The following is a 21,621-nucleotide window of genomic DNA, read 5'->3' as shown; positions in this document are numbered from 1 at the left end:
TAGATTGGTTAATCTGCAATATAAAATTTTTGGTTTTAATACTGCTTTATATACTAGATAAGGCGATCTAGTATATAAACTAGATAGATACTAGATACTAAATAAGGTGATCTAATATATAAACTAGATAGATACTAGATACTAAATAAGGTGATCTAATATATAAACTAGATAGATACTAGATACTAAATAAGGTGATCTAGTATATAAACTAGATAGATACTAGATACTAAATAAGGTGGTCTAGTATATAAACTAGATAAATACTAGATAAGGTGTTTAACCACTTCCCACCCGGCCAATGTACATATACGGCCAGGAGGGAGCTCTCTACTTCTGAGAGGACGTTCAGGAATGTCCTTTAGAAGGAAGGGGATCGCGCGCGCGCGTGCCCGTGTAGCGGCGGGATCCCGATGTGCTTGTGTCACCCGGACACGGCGCATCTTGGATCGGCAGGAGGGCTCTGTGACTGACCCTCCTGATCACATTACGGCCGTGTCCAATCACGGCTGTCATGTGATGTAAACAAACAGCCGGTTGCTAGGCAATTGGCTCTCCTCTCCTCAAAGTCGTCGCTGAGGAGAGGAGAGCAGATCACTGCAGCCGGCTGGTGATCAGTGAGTATGAGCTGTTTTTACAGCTTTTTACTAACTGATCACCAGTCTAGTATAAACCTACAGTGTAAACACACATGTCATTTTATTGGATTTCTTTTAAAATAGAAAAAAGAAAATATTGTTTTTTTTTTCCAAATTTCTGCGTTTTTTGCGCTTATATCGGAAAAAATAAAAAACGGAGTCATGAATAAATACCACCAAAATAAAGCTCTATTTGTGCGAACAAAATGATAAAAATGTCATTTGGGTACATTGTAGCATGACCGCGCAATTGTCATTAAAATTGCGAGAGCGATGAAAGCTGAAAATTGGGCTTGGAAGGAAGGGGGCGAAAGTGCCCTGTATTGTAGTGGTTAAGCATTAAATATTAATGTTCTATTTCTTCAAGCAACAGAGTGGGCTGGCACATTGGTTAGCTGGATGACAGTCACATAATAATATGGTAAGCTTTGTGTCTCAGTCCTGAGGTCATGTCTGATCCTGCCATTGTGACAGCCAGCAGTGATAAAGCTGTTACATTAGAGGAGGAAAAAAAAAAGACATCCACTGTCTTTATTGCTCCCTACTGGTCACTCTGCTTTGTGGTCACAGATAGAAAGCCTAAGCAAGGGATCAACAACACTGGCAAGATAGGCTCTCTCTGCTACATATAGAACATAAATCAAGTCTGCAGCTAGAGGATGACAGGTTCAAAGGAAACAAAAATAATGTATGCATAAAAAATATGTGGCACAGTTCTCAAGTAGTCCACTTGCATGCTAATCATACAAAGGGCACATGGGCAAATGTACACATATCTATCAATGAAACACCTAATTATAGCTCTAGTTCGTGATCATGTGTGGAGTAGTGAGTAAATCAAGATCCAGGTATCAGAACTTTCATGCTGCATTCTATCACTAGGACCCACGTGTATGGTCAGGATAAAAGGGGTTACTACTGCCTTTTATTCCTCCATCCAATGAACTTCTTCTCTCATTGGCTGTTGCCTAACACGCCTGTATCCATCCCCTGCTCCATGGTCCATCCTCCAGCCAAAGCTCAGACACATTTCAGTGTATAGGAATGCAGCTGATCGGAGTGGACTCCACGCTTCTGCCTGCTCTTCATTCTCATTGTCCTTGTCTGTGGATTGGGTGCCATTGATCATGTCTACAAGGGAAGCCCCCCACCCCAATGATCTCCTGTAAATGACGGAGGGATGGACGCTTCATTGGGCTGATTGGGATTACCGGGAGCTCGATGTGGAGCTGTCCGTGGTGCTGAACCCCGTGCCCCGCTCATTCCTCTACTACCTGCTCCGCTGTCACTTTCATGCTTTGCATGCCACAGCCGATCACCAGCGACCATGGCAAGGATAAGATGGATCCTAACTGCTGTGTCCGGCTTCTACTTCTGGGAAGCGGCACTTCTGCTAAGGTAGGTGCAATATTATATATATATACCGGTTACCGCACACTGGGCTCTACAACCTGTATACAGCATCAACTTCTACATACATCTCTGTTCATTCATTCTTTAATCAGGACAGTGTGCGCTGGAAGTGATATATATATATATATATATATATATATATATATATATATATATATATATACCTTTGTTGGTGTCAGTTTTCAGTTACCATCTAATTTGTAATTATGATTGCAATCTTCGTTTAAACATAGGATAAGTCGGATTTAAAGTTTGTTGCGGTTAATTCCAATCAATGTTCAGCGCACTGTGATCTACAGAAATGTTCTGCAGCCATACAGGTATTGGTAATTTAGGCAATTAGCATCTCTCTGTCCAATGTCTCTTTTCCTCTTTATCTCCATCTCTCTCTGATCTCTCTCTCTCTCTCATTTCTCTCTGTTCTCTCTCTGATTTCTCGATGATTTCTCTCTCTTTCCCCTTCTTCTCTTTCTACCACTGTATTCTCTCTTTCTCTCTCTCTATCACACTCACCTTCTCTCTTTAAATCCCCCCTATCTCTCTCTCTCTCAATCACCTTTCTCTCTCTATCACACACACACCTTCTCTCTCTCTCAACCCCCCCTCTCTCTCAAGCCCCCTCCCCTCTCTCCTCTCTCTCTCTCTCTCTTTCTCTCTCAACCCCCCTCCTCTCTTTCCTCTCTCTCCATCCCCCCCCCTCTCTCTCTCTCTCTCTCTCAACCTCCTCTCTCTCAATCCCCCATTTCTGTCTCTCTCTCTCTCTCTCAATCATCCTCCTCTCTCTCTCTCTCAATCCACCCTCTCTATCTTTCTCTCAACCCTCTCTCAACCCCCCCTCTCTCTCTCTCTCTAAATCCCCCCTATCTCTCTCAACCCCCCTCTCTCTCTCTCTCAACCCCCCTCTCTCATCTCTCTCTCAATCTCTCTCTTTCTCTCAACCCCCTCTCTCTCTCTCTCTCTCAACCCCCTCTCCTCTCTATTTCTCAACCCCCCTCTCCTCTCTCGCTCTCTCTCTCAATCCCTCCTCCTCTCTTTCGCTCAATCTCTCTCTCTCTCCCAATCTCTCTCCCTCTCTTACTTTGTTTCTCTCTGTCCCCTCTCTTTCTACCTATTTATCTTTCTCTCCTCTCTCTCTCTCTCCCTCTCCCTCTCCCTCTCTCTCTCTCTCTCTTTCTCCCTCCCTCTCTGCCTCTCTCTTTTCTTTTTCTCTCTCTCTGTTTCACCCTGTCTCTCTTTCTACCCTTTCTCTCTCTTTCTCTCTAATTTATTTCTTTCCTCCCCCCCCCCCCCCCTCGCCCTCTTCTCTCTCTTTCTCCTTAACTACACACACATGTACACACACACACATAGATTATTTCTCTTTCTATCTCTCCTGTATTTCTCTCCCTCTCTATTTCTCTCCGTCTCTCTCTATTCCTTCCTCTTTCTTCCTCCCTCCCCCTCTGTCTTCCTCTTTCACCGTCTTCCCTCTCATCTCTCTTCCTTCTTTTTTCCGCTCTCTGTTTCATTTTCTCTCTCTCTACCCCTTTCTCTCAAAGACACACACTACACATACAGTCTCTCTCTCTCTCTCTCTCTCTCTCTCTCTATCTCCCTCAATTTTTTTCTACCCACCCTATTCTCTCTTTCTTGTTAACTACACATACACAGGATCTTCCCCCCCCCCCTCTCTCTCTCTCTCACACACACACACTCCCCCACACATACACGTTCTTTCTCTCTGTCCCCTCTCGTTATACTCATTTCTCATTCTCTCTCTCTCTCTCTCTCGCTCTCTCTATCCCCCCCCCCCATCCCTGCCTTTCTCTCTTACCCTCTTCCTTCTCTATCTCTCCCTTTTCTTTTTCTCTCTCTGTTTCACTCTCTCTCTGTTTCTACCCCTTTCTCTCTCTTTTTCTCTAATTTCTTTCTATCCCCCCCCCTCACCCTCTTCTCTCGCCTTTTCTCTAATTTCTTTCTATCCCCCCCCCTTCACTCTCTTTCTCCTTAACTACATACACACACACACACACACACACACATTCATTCTCTCTCTGTCTCTCCTTCCTTTCGCTCTCCCTCTTTATTTCTCTCTCTTTCTTCCTCCCTCCCCCCTCTGTCTTTCTCTCTCACCATCTTCCTTCTCATCTCTCCCTTCTCTTTTTCTCTCTCTCTGTTCACTCTCTACCCGTCTCTCTCTTTCTCTCAGACACACACACACACACACACTACACACTCCCTCCCTCTATTTCTTTCTACCCCTCCTCACCTCCTCACCCTCTTCTCTCTTTCTCGTTAACTACACATACAGGTTCTTCCTCTTTCTCTCTCTCTTTTCTATCTCTTCCTCTCTCTCTCTCTCTCTCTCTCTCTCTCTCTCTATTTTTTCTCTCTCTCCCCCCTCTATTTCTCTCTTTCTCTCTCACCCTCTCATTCTCTTTCTACACACACACACACATGTGCACGTGCACATAAACAAACACAATTTCTGTCTCTCTTTCTCATTTACTCCCGGCAGTAGTAAGAACAGTAATGGCAACACTTTAATGGACATCAATAAGACATGGAAGGAAGTCTCATCAGGGTGTAAAGTGAAATGGCCATCTAGATTGATATTTCTTTGATTTACGTTTGCCTAAAAAATAGTCCAAGCAAGACAGTATTAAATCAATATCTTGGCCATGATTTAAAGGGCACTTAGCTAAACATTTTTTTTTTCAATGCTAGCTATCCAACTCATTTTAATTATAGAAGATCACTTCTGCATGATTGACAAGCTCTAAAGCCTGGTGTACTTTGACTTTAAATGTTCTTAGTAATTTTCTGTCTGTATAAATCATCTAATAGGTAGACCATTGGCTATGGTAAAACTGATCATTCTAAGCAATATTGTTGTAATCATGTGGCTAGACTTACGTTGTGTATTCTGTTACATGCATTCTTAAAATTGCGCATAACAAAATATTCAAATTGCACTAGTATGTGTATGTATGAATGTAAGTTAGGGACTTTATATTGTCAGCGCCTTGAGGACAGGGACTGATGTGAATGTACAATATATATGTAAAGGGCTGTATAAATTGACGGCACCATATAAGTTTACTTGTAATAAATAAAATATTTGGTCATGAAAGTCATATATACTACACTGTATGTAAAAATAAAACCACAAATGACCTGCACCTTAATCTTAAAAGAGAATTTAAATGTTTTGTTCATATTTTAATTGAATGTTTTCTAGTGATTCTTATGAATAATTAATGGCCAAAGAGCGGAGGTCCCAGTGGCCTTATAATTTAATTTCCTATCAGAAGTAAAATGGTAATACAGAATGTTCAAGGTCACAAAGAGATTTTACTCCAAAGCCATGCTTTTCACTCCATAATTCCTGAAATCAACTGCAGGGAGCATTACCATTGATCTTGTATATGCCAATGTGTTAATGAATACATGCTGCAAGAATTAATATTTTGGTAGTTAGATATTTAATTAAAAGTTAAATATGCATTCACATAGCATTTAATAATCTCTTATGAAGTAAAACAGTGTGTTTTTATAAAATAATAAAAACATCAAAAGTATGTAACTGATTATTTTTTAGTTTTTACTCACTTGTACAATTGTCGTTTTTTCCTATCTGTGTACAAAATGCGATAAAAAAAATCTAAAATATAAAGGGGCTACACACTATGAAGCTGGTGCTATAAAGTTTAAACTAAATAAGTTCACCTTCAGCTGGATCACACCACAGAAACGCAGTCCTAATGCGTTCCAGATGCGTTTCTTCATGTGGGTTTTTGACACGTTTTTGATGCATTTTGGTGTGTTTTTGATGTATTTTCTGTGTTCCAGTGTGTTTTTTCCCTCTTTATTTTCCCGAAAGTTTCCTGTTTTTTCTCTGTAATGCATTCCAGTGCATTTTTATGTGTTTACATGCATTCTGTTGTTTTTTATGTGTTTTACTGCATTTCAGTGCAGTTCTTTGCAGAATAAATGCAGCATGTTCTACTTTTGTTGACTTTACTGGAACACACCGCAATGGTGTGAGCTTTGCCATTAAAATCCATGCAACCTGCTGTCCATGCATTTTTGACACAGAAAAAAAAGGCACTGGATTCAAACCAGCAGGCATTTGTTAACATCCAAGACAAAATTAATATGTCATGACTCCTACAAACTGCTTTAAATCTTGCATTTTTTCACAGTTATTTAATATCTCTTATATCTACAAATAACATATTTATCAAAATATGGGTCAATTTCTGTACTACCCTTTGGCTTCTGTGGTCTAAAACAGATTTGCGACATTGTGAAGTTTCTGTAAATGGTTGCAAATTTCTTTAGAATATCGAACAAGTTGCCAGATTGTTGAAACTAAACTGCCAAACAGTTCTGAAACATACCAAGCAACCACAGAACAAGGGTCGACTAGTAGTTGCAGCTCTATTACCATGAACACTTGGTTGGAGGCATAGAAATTGCAGAGTTCTATCTGCATATGCATGTGCTTTGGATTTAAATATGAAAGTGATGGCATCCTCAAACTTGATAAGCCTAATGGGTCAGTTTTTTCTCCAAGAGGAATAAATGGTCCACTGCTCCATGTTTAGCCAGTAAAAATAGAAAAAATATTTTTATCTGGCTACATTTTTAACATAAAATAAAGCTAGAACATGCTTATTTATTATTAAATGTTGGTTTATAAGTGATCTTGGACCTTTATGGTACACTGCCCTTCACTTTCTATTTTAAACTGAATGGGTTGTTTTACAAGGTGATTCTTTACAATCACTTTAATGACATTCCAACTGACTATATATATATAGTCAGTTGGAATGTCATTAAAGCGATTGTAAACAATCACCTTGTAAAACAACCCATTCAGTTTAAAATAGAAATGAGAAGCAAAACATTTTTATATAGCTATAGAAATACATTATAGATACCTCTTTTCCCTTTTTTTTATAAGTGATCACATTCCCTCTGTTCTCAACTGCATATCCAGGGCATGTCAGGACAAGTCCGATCATTGGAGGAAAGCACACTGAGCTCCCAGCATAGCTAAAGAACTGACTACAATATGCTCTCCTGCTTAGTGTGGACAGTTTTTAATAGGAAAACAGAGGGACTGGCAGGAGCATCAGGAAGTACTACCAAGAGAACAGGATATGTTCTCATACAAGCACATAATACAACAGGCACATATCAGGAATATGAAGTGTTGGGGTAACAAACGCTTTAAGTCAGGAACATGAATGGGCAAGCAACATTATTAGCTTTAAGCCTTAAAAAAAAACAAAAAAACTTTTAGGTATGAAGGTATGATTTCTACCTGTTCAAAATGTAAAAATGCAAATTCAGTTATAAAACTATTGCAATCTGATACAGACATGGTGTAGCTAAGTGAAATAAATTGAGAAATAGCAGTCATATATAATAATGCAAAAAATTTGTTGTATTTAAAACTCTTAACATACACAAAATAGGTCCATAAGTTAGTCTATGCATGCCTTCATGAATGTCCTACCATGTCATTATTGGATTGCAGTACAAAACAGTTTTTAGCTTTATTACACTTTTTCAAATATATACCGGAACAAAATGGATGATTTAAATGTGGAAATTTCTTACATTTTAATTCATATGTATGAAAACCACACAGTTTTATGAATAATAGTAGGTTTGCATTGTGCAGAATGTACAAGTACATTTGTGTAAGCACATCATGAGTTGAGCAGACCATTCATTTGACTTTGGAGTGGAGAGGAGAGCGAGCGGAGTGGAGGGTTGAGATTCACAGGTTATTCTGGGTCCGCCGAGACCGCATTAGATCGTGTTACCGCTGCAAGCTCCCCACTTTGGAAACTTTATGTTGAAGTGCCTTTGTTTGCTCTGAAGGATGTAAGTGCAATAATTGAAGATTTCAAGTGCTGTTTTAAATAAATAGTTTTACTATACTTCACTATTGGAAGCACGTTTTATCTTTACACGTGGAGTGTGATTGTTTAATGAACACGGTTGGAGTCGTCTGATAACCCTGGAGGGCTATTAAGTGATATTGCCGAGCATAGAGTGCAAGGCATGATCTATTGTTGAGTGCATTTCCTAATGGAGAGAAGGCACAACACACATATGGTGTGGTGGAAGATTGTTTTAAGTCACTTTAAGAAGATTATTTTACTTTTAAGTGCAATCACTTGGATCAACGTAATTATACACGGACTTGAGTTTGATTTTTTTCTGAACGTTATGGACACTATTATTTATATCACATTGATCACTTTTTTTCACGGGGTGATTGCTTGTCATATATATTTAGGTTTATTTATTTAACTGTTGTGAACATAAGCACTACTATTTTATTCATTTGAAATCACATTATGCACATTCATTTGAATGGGCTGCTGTAACCACAAGAAATGCTGGGAAAGAAGAACCCTGACTCTCTTTTAAAAACAAGGCCGTATGGGACCAATTTAACATATCCAAAAATGAGCCTTGTTTACCAATGCATAGGATGCAATTAAGAATTAATGGAACCCCCATGCATCTGCTGAAAAACAGCATGTTTTGCCTGCTGGTTGGGAATGCGTGAGATTTTGTGATTTTGTAAGTATTTCTGGATCACACAAGTGAGAACCTAGACTAACAGATAATTATCACTTTTCGTTTTTGAATTACCCTGGGTTACCTCCAGCAAAGCATCAATATAATTTATTTAACTTTGTAATCAAACATTTTACAGAAGGATTTTTTTTGTGTGAACCAGTAAAGGTATCTCAAGAACCTCTGTACTAGTTCATGTTAGCCAGTATGCCCAATTTATGGTGGTACTTTTTTGGCTGTGATTTTAGTTGCATTTGGATAATCTAAATATTTTCTTTTTTTTAACTCAACTTTTTTTCTATTGATAGTGTCCTTGGGGATGATATCATTTAATTAACCAACTTTACATTGTTGACTTTAGGTACTGCCTCAAAGAAAGATTGACATGTCTGAGCTATGCAAATTGTCCTTTACAAAAGCAATATATATACAACCCTATACAAATCAAGCAGGGTGGATTTGATTTAAATTCTAGTAAAACGGCTTGATTTAACTCAATTCAATTTAAATCATATATTTTTTTTTTCCAATAGATTTTTATTGAAGTATTTGGGTGATACTTGTGTAAAGTCAGGTATATGTATGACAATAAGCAATACAGATAACTTGAATAACATAAACTCGCATTAGCAAGAGAACGCACATAACAAGGTGTGTGTCTGCCGGTTTGAACTATAGTAACAGCAATCAATAGTATGTATAGCAACATAAGCAGGCTATAAATTAGCTTGGGGGTGGGAGTGAGGGGGGAAAGTGGGGCAAGGAGAAGGGGGTAGGCAGGGGGAGGAGAGGGTGGGGAGAAAGAGGGAAAGAGGGCAAGAGAGAGAGAGAGAGCCCGAGAAAGATTGAGCACATCAAAGTCCATTTATTGTATATGTCAGTAGTTTAAGTAGGATTTTTTTAGGTACCATTGTTTCCAAGGGAGCCATAATTCACAAAAACGGTAGTGTGAGGTTTTAACTCATGAGAGCATTGTTTCCTAGGTGTAATGTGTTTGCACTAGAGCAGGGATATGCAATTAGCAGACCTCCAGCTGTTGCAGAACTACAAGTCCCATGAGGCATAGCAAGACTCTGACAGCCACAAGCATGACACCCAGAGGCAGAGGCATGATGGGACTTGTAGTTTTTTTTTTTTTTTATCTGTTTTTTATTTGAGAAAAAGGAACAGTACATAACACAACGTTATATATACCATGGAAACAGGTGTATATGGTACACATGACTAGTCATAATAGCAAGTACAACATTTAGAACAACCTAGGAAAGGATAACAAACAAACCCTTGTTACTAATCATCCTAATGACTATTATAAAGCAAGGGGAGGGTAAGTGGGCACGTTGGGAAGCATCTGGATATCTAATAGGGTGACGGGTCAGTTGGACAACCCACGAGTAACTGATGAAGAAATATATATGAGTTGTTGCCATTGTTGAAGCAGTTACCTGAGGGAACCGGTTTGGGATAAAAATTTATGATAAGCTTAGATGACCGAATCTAATATGTTTTGCATAGGTTGTTGTCGGAGGCTATAACTGGTGTGTGTGTCCAGCACACCACCAAGATTTTTTAAAAGAGGGGGGGGGGGGAGGGGTGGGGGGGATTAAGAAAGGGGGGAAAATTAGAGGGGGAGTGGGTAACTGCCAGGTGCCATATCAGGTGTATATTGTTGATAAAGTGAGAGGAATATCCCATTTGAGGATGTGTTTCAGCATCGTAACCTATAGAGGGTATAGAGGTCCAAGTAGTAGTTATGTCGATCGGACAGTTTTTGAGTTGGGTAAGTGATCGCGTTCAAAACTAGGTTGAACCTTGAGAGGGTCTAGTAAATGGTCGATAATTATCTCAATTATGGAGTCTTTGTTTGTATTCATCAGTGAATTTAAAGTGTAACCAGCAGGCCCATTGGGTAGTGAATTTTTGAGGTGAGTTGTGAGAGATTGCTATGAGTTCTTCCATTTCTGCAATCTTGTTAACTCTCATAAACCAATCCCTTATGGAAGGAATTCTTGGGGAGCCCCAAAGAGGGGGTATACACAATTTTGCAGCATTAACAAGCATCGTGGCCAATGATTTAAAGTAGGGTAAATTACCGGAGGTATGGAGATGAAGAAGGAATTGGGCAGGGGAGAATTCGAGTTCGTATGTGGTAATTTTTGAGATCAGTTTGTGGACTTGAAGCCAAAATAATTGTATGCTTGGACATGACCACCATATATGGAGGAGTGTCCCTCGTTCCCCTTGGCATCTCCAACATCTGTCTGACTGGGATGTGTTGAATCTGCTTAAAAGGTAAGGAGTGCGGTACCATCGAGAAATTATTTTAAAGTTTGTCTCTTGGGTGGAGACGTTTACAGATCCTCTATGTGCGTTTCGGTATATTATGTCCCAGGAGTCTTTTGTTAACTCAAGACTCAGATCTCTTGCCCAGTTATCACAGGCCCTGCCTTCGTTGGATTGAACATTCCACCAGAACATATTCTGTATTTTGGATATAATATGGCGTTGTGGTTCACTACTTAGACACATATTTTCGAACTCAGTCAACTCGTCTGAGAGATCTGATTGATTGTTGACACTGTCAGTAAAGTGTTTGAGTTGCCAATAGGAAAGGGGGGTAAGTTTGTGTGCTTGCCACGTCTCAACTAGCTGTTCCCGGGGTAAAAGTTGACCGTTCCTGACTATATGGTGTAATCTTATACCTATATTTGTTTGCGAGTGTGTAAACGGGTGGCGATCCATACCAGGTGGGAAGAGTGGATTAGAGAGAACTGGCGAGAGTGGGCCTGGGTATTTGGAGAGGTGAAATAGGCGATTGGTTTGATGAAAGCATTTCAGTGTGGCGCTTATTGTTGGGTGACTCTTAATGTTTTCTGGTAGTAGTTTGTACTTAATCCAGGGGGATCCAGCTATGGGGTGGTCAAAGAATGCATTTTCTAAAGCAATCCAGTTCTTAGATTTTTGGTTTGTGTGCCAGTCTATAATACGTTGTAACTGGCAAGCCCAGTAGTAATGTTGAATGTCTGGAAGACCAATTCCCCCTTTGGTTTTTGGTTTAATCAACTGCGTATAACTGATTCTGGGCCGTTTGAGGTTCCAAATGAATTCTCTACAAATTTTGGAGATGTTATTTAGGAAGGACTTAGGGAGTAGGATGGGGATTGTTTGTAAGAGGTATAGAATACGTGGTAAAATGTTCATTTTTACAATTGCCGCTCTACCGAACCATGAGAAATGGGCCTTGTTCCATTTTGTGAGATCCTCTTTGAAGGTTTTTAGTAGTGGGAGATAGTTTTTTTGAAAGATGTCAGAAAGGTTAGCGGGCAATTGGATCCCCAGGTAGGTCAGAGCGTCTGATTTCCAGATAAATGGGAAGTTTTGCTTACTGAGGGCTACTTGTGGGTCTGGTAGTGAGATATTTAGGGCATGCGATTTAGCGAAGTTAATTTTAAGGTGTGCTATGTATTAGAAAATAGCAAAGTCTTTTAAGAGGTTGGGGATCGTAATCAGTGGGTTGGACAGAAACAGGAGGATATCGTCCGCAAAAGCGGCCACTTTGTAACTTTTCTGTGCTATAGATATTCCATGTATATCGGGATTGTCTCTCAATCTGCGTAAGAAGGGTTCAAGTGTAAGAATAAATAGGATGGGGGATAGGGGACAACCTTGACGCGTACCGTTTTTAATGTTGAAGGCCTCTGACAGGATGCCATTTACTCTGACTCTCGCCTTTGGGTTGATGTATAGGGATAGAATAAGGCTAATAATGCGATCCCCAAAGCCAAGAGTTCTTAAAACCGCTTCAAGGTAGTCCCAGGCTAGCCTGTCAAAGGCCTTCTCCGCGTCTAAAGATAGGAAGAATCCCGGGGTTTTAGTGGAAGAGAGCCAGTGATGAATATTGATAGCTTTAAGGGTATTATCCCTGGCTTCTCTCCCAGGGATAAATCCCACCTGGTCTGTTGATATGAGCATAGGAATTAAGGGGATAATTCTATTAGCTATAATTTTTGCGAAAAGTTTCAAATCAGTATTTAGTAGGGAAATTGGGCGGTAACTAGAGGCCAATTCTTTGTCCTTACCCGGCTTAGGGACAACACAGATGTGTGCGTCTAATAGGGAGTTAGTGATTGTGTTAGGTTTTGCTAATAGATTAAAAGCTTTCAGGAACGGCGATGTTAGAAGGTTTGAGAAGGATTTGTAGTATGTCAGACAGAAACCATCTGGGCCGGGGCTTTTACCTGTTTTCATATTTTTAAGGGCCATGAGAAACTCACTTTCTGTTATTGGGCCATCTATTAATTTAGCTTGTTCAGGGGATATGGGAGTAGGGCAATTATGTTGAAGGAAATCAGCAATTATATCTCCCCGGCTCCTGCTGTCTTTGTGTGGGTGGGGTTGAGGGGGGAGGTTATAAAGGTCCTCGTAATAACGAGCAAAATGGCTCGCTATTTCCTCACTACTAGTAGCTGATGTTGTCGCAGACGATCTGAGTTTGTGGACTGTGTTGTTTGCTTTTTTTGTTTGTATAGCCTTAGCCAGAAGCTTACCACTTTTATTGCTTTGCTCATAAAATAGTTTTTGGGATAGGATAAAAGTTTTCCTGTTTTTTTCCCCAATTCTTCTCTGAGAAGATTGCGGGCTTGCTCTAGTTCTTGTAGGGAATCTTGAGCTAGGGTAAGTTTGTGAATGCGTTCTAATTTGCGAATGCGATCTAGCAGTGCATTCGTGTTATCCTGCTGTAAACGTTTGCGATGAGACGCAAGTTTTATTAGCTCTCCCCTGACCACACATTTGTGGGCCTCCCACTGTATCAAATGCGACGTATCCGGAGTATCGTTTGTTACAAAGAAATCCTGAATGATCTTCATGACCGTGTCCAGGTATAGCTCATTTGTTATAAGAGAAGCGTCTAGTCTCCAAATTTTTGATCTCTGTGTGTACTCTGGAAATTCCAAAGTAACAGTGATTGGGTTGGGATCAGATAGGAAAGCCGGTTCAATTGTAGCCTCTGATAGCAGTGGAAGGTCTCTTTGTGTTAAAAAGAGGTAATCAATTCTAGAATGTCGGTTATGTGGAATAGAATAGAATGTGAAATCTCTTACTCTGGGGTGAAGTGTACGCCAGGAATCATGGAGGAGGAGATCCTGAAGCTGGGTTTTAATTTGTTTAAGGGCTTTAAACGGGATTGAGGACGTTCCAGATGAGGCATCCTCCAACGGGTTAAGAGCTACGTTAAAATCGCCTCCGAGCAGGAGGATGCCTGACTTGAAAGAAACTAGAGACATAGCAATCTCACGAAAAAAGCTAACCTGCTGTGAGTTAGGGCTGTATATATTGGCTATCGTAATAGGATTATTCCAAATGGTACCTTTGATAAAGGCATAGCGGCCATTTACGTCAATTAGTGATTCAGTAATGGCTAAGGGTGTGCGTTTTGAAATCAGAATAGAGACTCCCTTGGTTTTCGCGATAGGGTTTGTTGCATGGTAGGATATCGGGAACTCTTTATTTGAAAATTTGGGTATTTGTTCAGATTTGAAATGTGTCTCCTGGAGAAGGATGACATCCGCTTTAAGTTTTTTCATATGTGTCAGGAGTTGTGATCTTTTTTCTGGGATGTTCAACCCTTTTGCATTGAGGGATATTATTTTCAGCTTGTTCTTGATGGATGTTGTTTTTGACATAGGCATTCTGGCACGTGTTACAGAAAGCTTATAGAGAGGCAAGTAATTTATATGTGTTACGTCTAGCTGGTTTAGAGAGAGGAAAATAAGAAGGGATGGGGTGGGGCGGGGGAGGGTAGGTATGGAAAGGACAGATAATTTACGGTATAGATATTAAAGAGGAATGTGAAGGGGGGGCGAGGGTAATACCGACTAGACATGTGCAGAGTAAAATATTTCGTTTCGGAATTTCGTTTTCGTCTGAAAACTTAATTTATTTAGTTACTCCCGAAATTCGTTTTTATTTATTTCGTTTTTCGTTCAAAAATTGCATTCGTCCGAAAATCCACATGAATTACGGTCGAATCTGTCTTGGAAGGCTTATGGTGTCTGTCGAATGTATAAAGAAGATTCGACGGAGCTAACTATATAGCATACTTTAGAACCCTATTAAAGTCTATGGGACTCCAACGTTCAAAATCTAAAGTGCTAATTTTAAAGGCTAATTTGCAAGTTACTGTCCTAAAAAGTGTTTGGGGACCCGGGTCCTGCCCCAGGGGACATGTATCAATGCAAAAAAAAGTTTTAAAAACGGCCGTTTTTTCGGGAGCAGTGATTTTAATAATGATTAAAGTGAAACAATAAAAGTGTAATATTCCTTTAAATTTCGTAGGGGGGGGTTGTCTATAGTATGCCTGTGAAGGGGCGCATGTTTCCCGTGCTTAGAATTGTCCCTGCACAAAGTGTCATTTATGCAGGAAAAAAAGTCCTTTAAAATCACTCGCAGCTATAATGAATTGTCGGCTCCCGTAATACAGAGAACACTCATTGAAAGTCATTGATAAAAAAATAAATAAATAAATAAATTTAAAAAAAGCGTGGGGGTCCCCCAAATTCAATTACCAGGCCCTTCAGGTCTGGTATGGATATTAAGGAGAACCCTGCCTCAAATTTAAGAAAAAATTTGACGTGGGGTTCCCCCTAAATATCCATAACCAGACCCTTCAGGTCTGGTATGGATATTAAGGGGAACCCCGCGTCAAATTAAAAAAAAAATTGACGTGGGTGTCCCCCTAAAAATCTATACCAGACCCTTTATCCGAGCACGCAACCTGGCAGGCCGCAGGAAAAGAGGGGGGGACGAGAGAGCGGCCCCCCCTCCCTCCTGAACCGTACCAGGCCACATGCCCTCAACATTGGGAGGATGCTTTGGGGGTCCGTGACCCCTCAAAGCACCTTGTCCCCATGTTGATGAGGACAAGGGCCTCATCCCCACAACCCTGGCCGGTGGTTGTGGAGGTCTGCGGGCGGGGGGCTTATCAGAATCTGGAAGCCCCCTTTAACAAGGGGACCCCCAGATCCCGCCCCCCCCCCTGTTTGAAATGGTAAGGGGGTACAAAAGTACCCCTACCATTTCACAAAGAAAGTGTAAAAAATGGTTAAATAAAACAAACACACTTTTTAAAAATTCCTTTATTAAAAATAAAAAAAAGATTCCAGCGGCGGTAATCCACTCTTGCTATCCAGCGACGGACGGTCAGCTCTCCATCGATGTCTAATGTCATCCAGCGCAGCGCAGCATCCTTCTTCTGTCTCCTCCACGGAGACACTGGAGGCATTCCGGCGCTGACGTTTCTTATATACGGAGGGCGGGGCCACCCGTCACCTGACCCCGCCCCCCTCGGACGCAAGGGGAAACCCGGGGTTCCCCGTGACGTATGGGTGACCCCGCCCCCCTCTGATGTAACGGAAACCTGCCTGTGTTACATCAGAGAGGTGCGGGTCACCCCTACGTCACAGGGAACCCCGGGTTTCCCCTTGCGTCAGAGGGGGGCGGGGTCAGGTGACGGGTGGCCCCGCCCACCCTATATAAGAAACGTCAAGCCGCCGGAATGTCTGTAGTGTCTCCTCCACGGAGACAGAAGAAGGATGCTGCGCTGCGCTGGATGACATTAGACATCGATGGAGAGCTGACCGTCCGTCGCTGGATTGCAAGAGTGGATTACCGCCGCTGGAATCTTTTTTTTATTTTTAATAAAGGAATTTTTCAAAAGTGTGTTTGTTTTATTTAACCATTTTTTACACTTTCTTTGTGAAATGGTAGGGGTACTTTTGTACCCCCTTACCATTTCAAACAGGGGGGGGGCCGGGATCTGGGGGTCCCCTTGTTAAAGGGGGCTTCCAGATTCTGATAAGCCCCCCGCCCGCAGACCTCCACAACCACCGGCCAGGGTTGTGGGGATGAGGCCCTTGTCCTCATCAACATGGGGACAAGGTGCTTTGAGGGGTCACGGACCCCCAAAGCATCCTCCCAATGTTGAGGGCATGTGGCCTGGTACGGTTCAGGAGGGAGGGGGGGCCGCTCTCTCGTCCCCCCCTCTTTTCCTGCGGCCTGCCAGGTTGCGTGCTCGGATAAAGGGTCTGGTATGGATTTTTAGGGGGAACCCCACGTCAATTTTTTTTTTAATTTGACGCGGGGTTCCCCTTAATATCCATACCAGACCTGAAGGGTCTGGTTATGGATATTTAGGGGGAACCCCACGTCAAATTTTTTCTTAAATTTGAGGCAGGGTTCTCCTTAATATCCATACCAGACCTGAAGGGCCTGGTAATTGAATTTGGGGGACCCCCACGCTTTTTTTTTAATTTATTTATTTATTTATTTTTTTATCAATGACTTTCAATGAGTGTTCTCTGTATTACGGGAGCCGACAATTCATTATAGCTGCGAGTGATTTTAAAGGACTTTTTTTCCTGCATAAATGACACTTTGTGCAGGGACAATTCTAAGCACGGGAAACATGCGCCCCTTCACAGGCATACTATAGACAACCCCCCCCCTACGAAATTTAAAGGAATATTACACTTTTATTGTTTCACTTTAATCATTATTAAAATCACTGCTCCCGAAAAAACGGCCGTTTTTAAAACTTTTTTTTGCATTGATACATGTCCCCTGGGGCAGGACCCGGGTCCCCAAACACTTTTTAGGACAGTAACTTGCAGAATCTTTTCTCTCTGTCAAATCTTTTTTCTCTGTCGAATATTTTCTCTATATAATCTTGGACTAATAGAGGTAAGGTTAAGCACATTCGACCACAGGTTCTATAGAGATTGTTATTGTCAGAGTCATGTCGAATCTCCTATTCTATATCGAACTGTTGTAACAATGAAAACGAAAATAAAGCATTTATTTATGTCGGATCTTTCGTTTTTCGGATTTTGTGCTTTCGTTATCGTTTGTCAAAACGAAAACGAAAATAGCTGAAATTCGGACGAAAATGCATTCGGACGAAAACGAATGCACATGTCTAATACCGACTGCAAGGATAGTCCAGCTATCCAGCCTTGAAGGAGTTGTCTCCTGTCGGAGGGGGTCAGCACAGCTTTGAGGACTGTGCTGTTGTAGGGAGTGGTAGGACTAGTGAAGATGGGAGTAGGATATATAAGAGATAGAGGTAGAAATAGTAATCTGTTGCTACTCAGAGGGTTAACACAGGCAATGAAAATTTTTTTAAGGGGACAAACATATTCATTAAAGGGGAATACATACATGGGGAATATTAAGGCACTTTGCAGGACACAGGTGTTTAACGTGTATTAGTTGCGCTTGATTTATACAATGGAGGAAGGGTGACAATCAGGAGAGAGAGTGATGGCTAGGTCTAAATTTTTTTGATGGAATCTAAGAGGATACCCCTAAACCGATGAAAAATTAAGATCATGAACATAGAAGTATGACAGTTGAATGTAGCTCAATAAAATACAGTACCGTCTTGAAATATAAGCGTATACGTATAACATTTATATTGAACAGACACTACTTATAAGGAGGAAGGAACCCAACTAAAAAAAAAACAAAAAAACAAGAGATTCAAGGAGGTTCAAAGTCCACATTTAGGAGTAATAAACAGAATAGCTAAACATCTTGAACAAATAAAAAGACCCCTGTCACCCCAGCTATCAGCATCATGTAGTGGTAACACAAGCGGAAAAACATCTGTAAATATTACCATCTCGTATACAGGAGATGGACAGGTAAAGAATGTAACCTGCTAATTGTCTGGGCAACAGGATAAACCTCTAGGGACATATGTTCTGCAGGACATCTCTGAAATGGAACATAACACTTGTAAAGGTAACCGGCTGACCGTATTAGCAAATAAAACCTAGTGTTTCAGGAACTCTTTTTTTTTTTTTTTGGGGGGAGGGGATACAACAGTTAGGTTTTGAACTCTAACTAAGTAGTCTTAGCTCCCTTGTAATAGACAGCGTCGTCCAGGCCTGTAATAACGAGTGTAAGAGTTCCAAATCTGCGGGGAAAAAAGAGTTTGAGCTGCGACTGATCAACCTATTTCAATCTGGTCCAAGTCACAGTATTGGAGTGTTCTGATGCAATGGAAGAGATAAGGAGAGATTTGACACTCCCCTGTCTCGTTTAGTGGTAGATGCTTTGGAAGGAGAGCGTTTCGTGTCCAATAAAGGAGAAGTCCTCTCTGAATGTGTAAATGTAGAGGGTGCAGGATAGCACAAGTTTGAGAAGATACTGCTATAGTACATGTGACAAAATGGAGCTTGACGTACCTTAAGAACGGGGTAAACTCAGCTGAATGCCAGAGGAAACTAAGTTCAGTCTTTCCTCGCCTTTCTGTGCACCGGGGAGGCCGGGACACTACCTTCTCTCGGAGAGCGTCGGTGCGCTGGTGCGGGTGAAACGCGGTTGGAGAGTCTTCGACGTCTGGACGCTGAAGGATTGTCGCGGTGCTGTATCTCCATCATTTCTGCACGTTGCGGAGCGTCAGGGCGTGTTTCGTAGTGCCAATCTGGGATAACGATTGGTGGAATACCCAAATTTTCGCAGAATGTGATAGCGTCTCCAGGGTGTCTTATGTATGCAAATTGACCTCCAGAGCCCACCTGTAGGCAAAAGGGGAACTTCCACCTATAGGGGATGTTTCTTTCCCTCAGGGCGTCTAAAATCGGGCGCAAAGCTCTTCTCTTCTGCAGGGGGATTTGAGACAGGTCTTGATACAAGTTGATTTCTGCCCCTTGAAACAAAATGTGTCTTCTGAGCCTGGCTTGTTGCATGATGTCCTCCTTCAGTCTGAAGTTAATAAGACAGCCGATGACATCTCTTGGAGGGTCCGTGTCCCTGCCTCTGGGACGCAAAGCCCTATGAAGCCGTTCCATATCTATAGGGAAATCAAGGGGACGGCCCAGGAGATCATTGAAAATACTTAGCACTGCTTGGGGTAGGTGTTCAGAGTCGATCGCTTCAGGAAGGCCTCTGATTCTAACGTTGTGACGGCGGCCCCTGTTGTCCAAATCTTCAATGTGCCTTTGCATATTTTGTATTTGGACATATTGAGAGTTCAGAGAGCATTGTGCAGCAGTGATGGCCACTTCATGGCGATCAGTCATATCCTCCACTTCCTCAAGGCGACCAGCCACAGCCTGCAGGTCTAATCTGAGCTCAGAGATTGCTGCTGACAGTGTATTTTTAATATCAGCAGCCACTGCTCTGAGGTCCTCTAAGCTCAGGCTGCTTCTAGGAGAGGGCGGTGTGTCTCTTGCACGAGCGTCTGTGTGCCTCGTGGGACTGTGGCTTACCTCTCTGGAGGCCTGAGATGACGGAGCGGGCTCCCGAGAGCGGGACCGAAAAATCTCTGGAATGCTGCCGGTCAGCGGTGCTTCGTGACGCCGCGGGGAGCGCGAACGAGTGGCGGTATGTTCTTTGTCCGTTTTCCCCATGATGGGCGAGTGTATGTCCCGCTAGTGGAGTTTTAATACCCTCGGAGTAGCGGAGGAGAGAGATCAAGCAGCCATCTTCCGCCGGATCCAGGCCACGCCCCCCGGGACTTGTAGTTTTGCTTGTTGTTTCCTGTAGTATGTGAAATAGTCTTTGGCAGGATCATGTACATGTATTTCTTTTGGATTTGCATGTGCTGATAGCCAGGTGGGTATGTTCAGGTCCGGAGATATGAATTGAATCATGTTCAAAGGTATGTGGGCAGTTTTGGTCAGGAGTTGTGACCACTTAGTGTTGTGCAGTATTTTCCATGCTTTGATGGATGCTCTTATGGTTGGAGAGTCATGTGTTATGTGTATTTGTTTAGTGGGGGCATTCCCTGGTGTCATGTAATTTTCGATGTCACCTCAGAGTGTAGTGGGCTTTGCGATCATCCAGTCCTTCAGTTGTGATAATATGGTTGCCAGGTAGTAGTCCTTCAGATCAATGTATCCCACCCCTCCCCCCCGCAAGCCTATGTTTGATATATTTTGTGTGATTGCTCCTGTTTTTTTTTTCCTTGCCATACATAATGACTTAGGAAGGATTGGAGAGAGCAGAGGTATGAATGTGATAGGGGTATAGAGCAATTTGGGTAGGACCAGCATTTTGAATGCTGCCAGACATCTTGTTTGGTGAGTGTGGTAGTTTATTTTATTAGCATTTGTTTGGCTTGCACATAATTATTGGCAAATAAACTTTTTGTGGATTTAGTAAGAGTCATACCTAGGTAAGATATTCCACATTCTGCCCATGTATAGGAGAAGCGATTTCTAAGTAAATTACTGTTCACTGCATCTAGTCCTAGGTTTAATATTTAGGATTTATTTACATTTACCTTATAATAGGAAATAGAGCTGAAGCACTGTAGTAAAAGAGATACCAAAGCCAGGGAAGTAAGGGGGTTTGTCATCATTATTATCACATCATCTGTGAATAGATTGATTTTATGTTCTACGGTGCCTATTGAGCATCCCAAGATTGTGGCACTAGATCGTATGTGTTCTGCTAAAGGTACCATCATGAAGTTAAAGAAAGGCGGTGACAAGGGGCATCCTTGTCGGGTGCCATTAGTTACATAGTTACATAGTTAGTCAGGTTGAAAAAAGACACTAGTCCATCTAGTTCAACCACAAAAAAAAAAATAATAAAAAAATAATATCGTACAATCCAATATACCCAATTCTATACCCGCAGTTGATCCAGAGGAAAGCAAAAAACCCCAGCAGAGCATGATCCAATTTGCTAAAGCAGGGGAAAAAATTCCTTCTTGGTCCCCTGAGAGTCAATCGGATCAACTTTACCTATAAAAGTTAGTACCCAGTTATATTATGTACACTTAGGAAATAATCCAGGCCCTTCTTAAAGCAATCCACTGAGCTGGCCAGAACCACCTCTGCAGGGAGTCTATTCCACATTTTCACAGCTCTTACTGTGAAGAAACCTTTCCGTATTTGTCCTCTTTATTGAATGTATAACTCGACACCAAGTTCACTATATGGACCCCTTATACATTTGTACATGTTGATCATAT

The 21,621-nt window shown here is 41.6% G+C and overlaps 1 protein-coding gene across 1 annotated transcript in view; it reads left to right on the top strand.

Annotated features, from left to right (window-relative positions):
* Positions 1 to 1,667: 1,667 nt before the first annotated feature.
* GLRA3 (glycine receptor alpha 3) overlaps positions 1,668 to 21,621 on the top strand; it is a 378,874-nt gene continuing 358,920 nt past the window's right edge. The window contains exon 1 of the mRNA XM_077477223.1: positions 1,668 to 2,036. Coding sequence (XP_077333349.1) covers positions 1,966 to 2,036 — 71 coding nt within the window. The 5' untranslated portion in view covers positions 1,668 to 1,965. The remainder of the gene's footprint in view (positions 2,037 to 21,621) is intronic.

This window comes from Lithobates pipiens, unplaced genomic scaffold (genome assembly GCF_037356315.1).
Source record: "Lithobates pipiens isolate NorthernLeopardFrog02 unplaced genomic scaffold, aLitPip1_a1.2 Scaffold_13, whole genome shotgun sequence".
NCBI lineage: Eukaryota > Metazoa > Chordata > Amphibia > Anura > Ranidae > Lithobates > Lithobates pipiens.
Note: the sequence above shows the minus strand (reverse complement) of the source record. Positions and strands in the feature narration are given on the sequence as shown.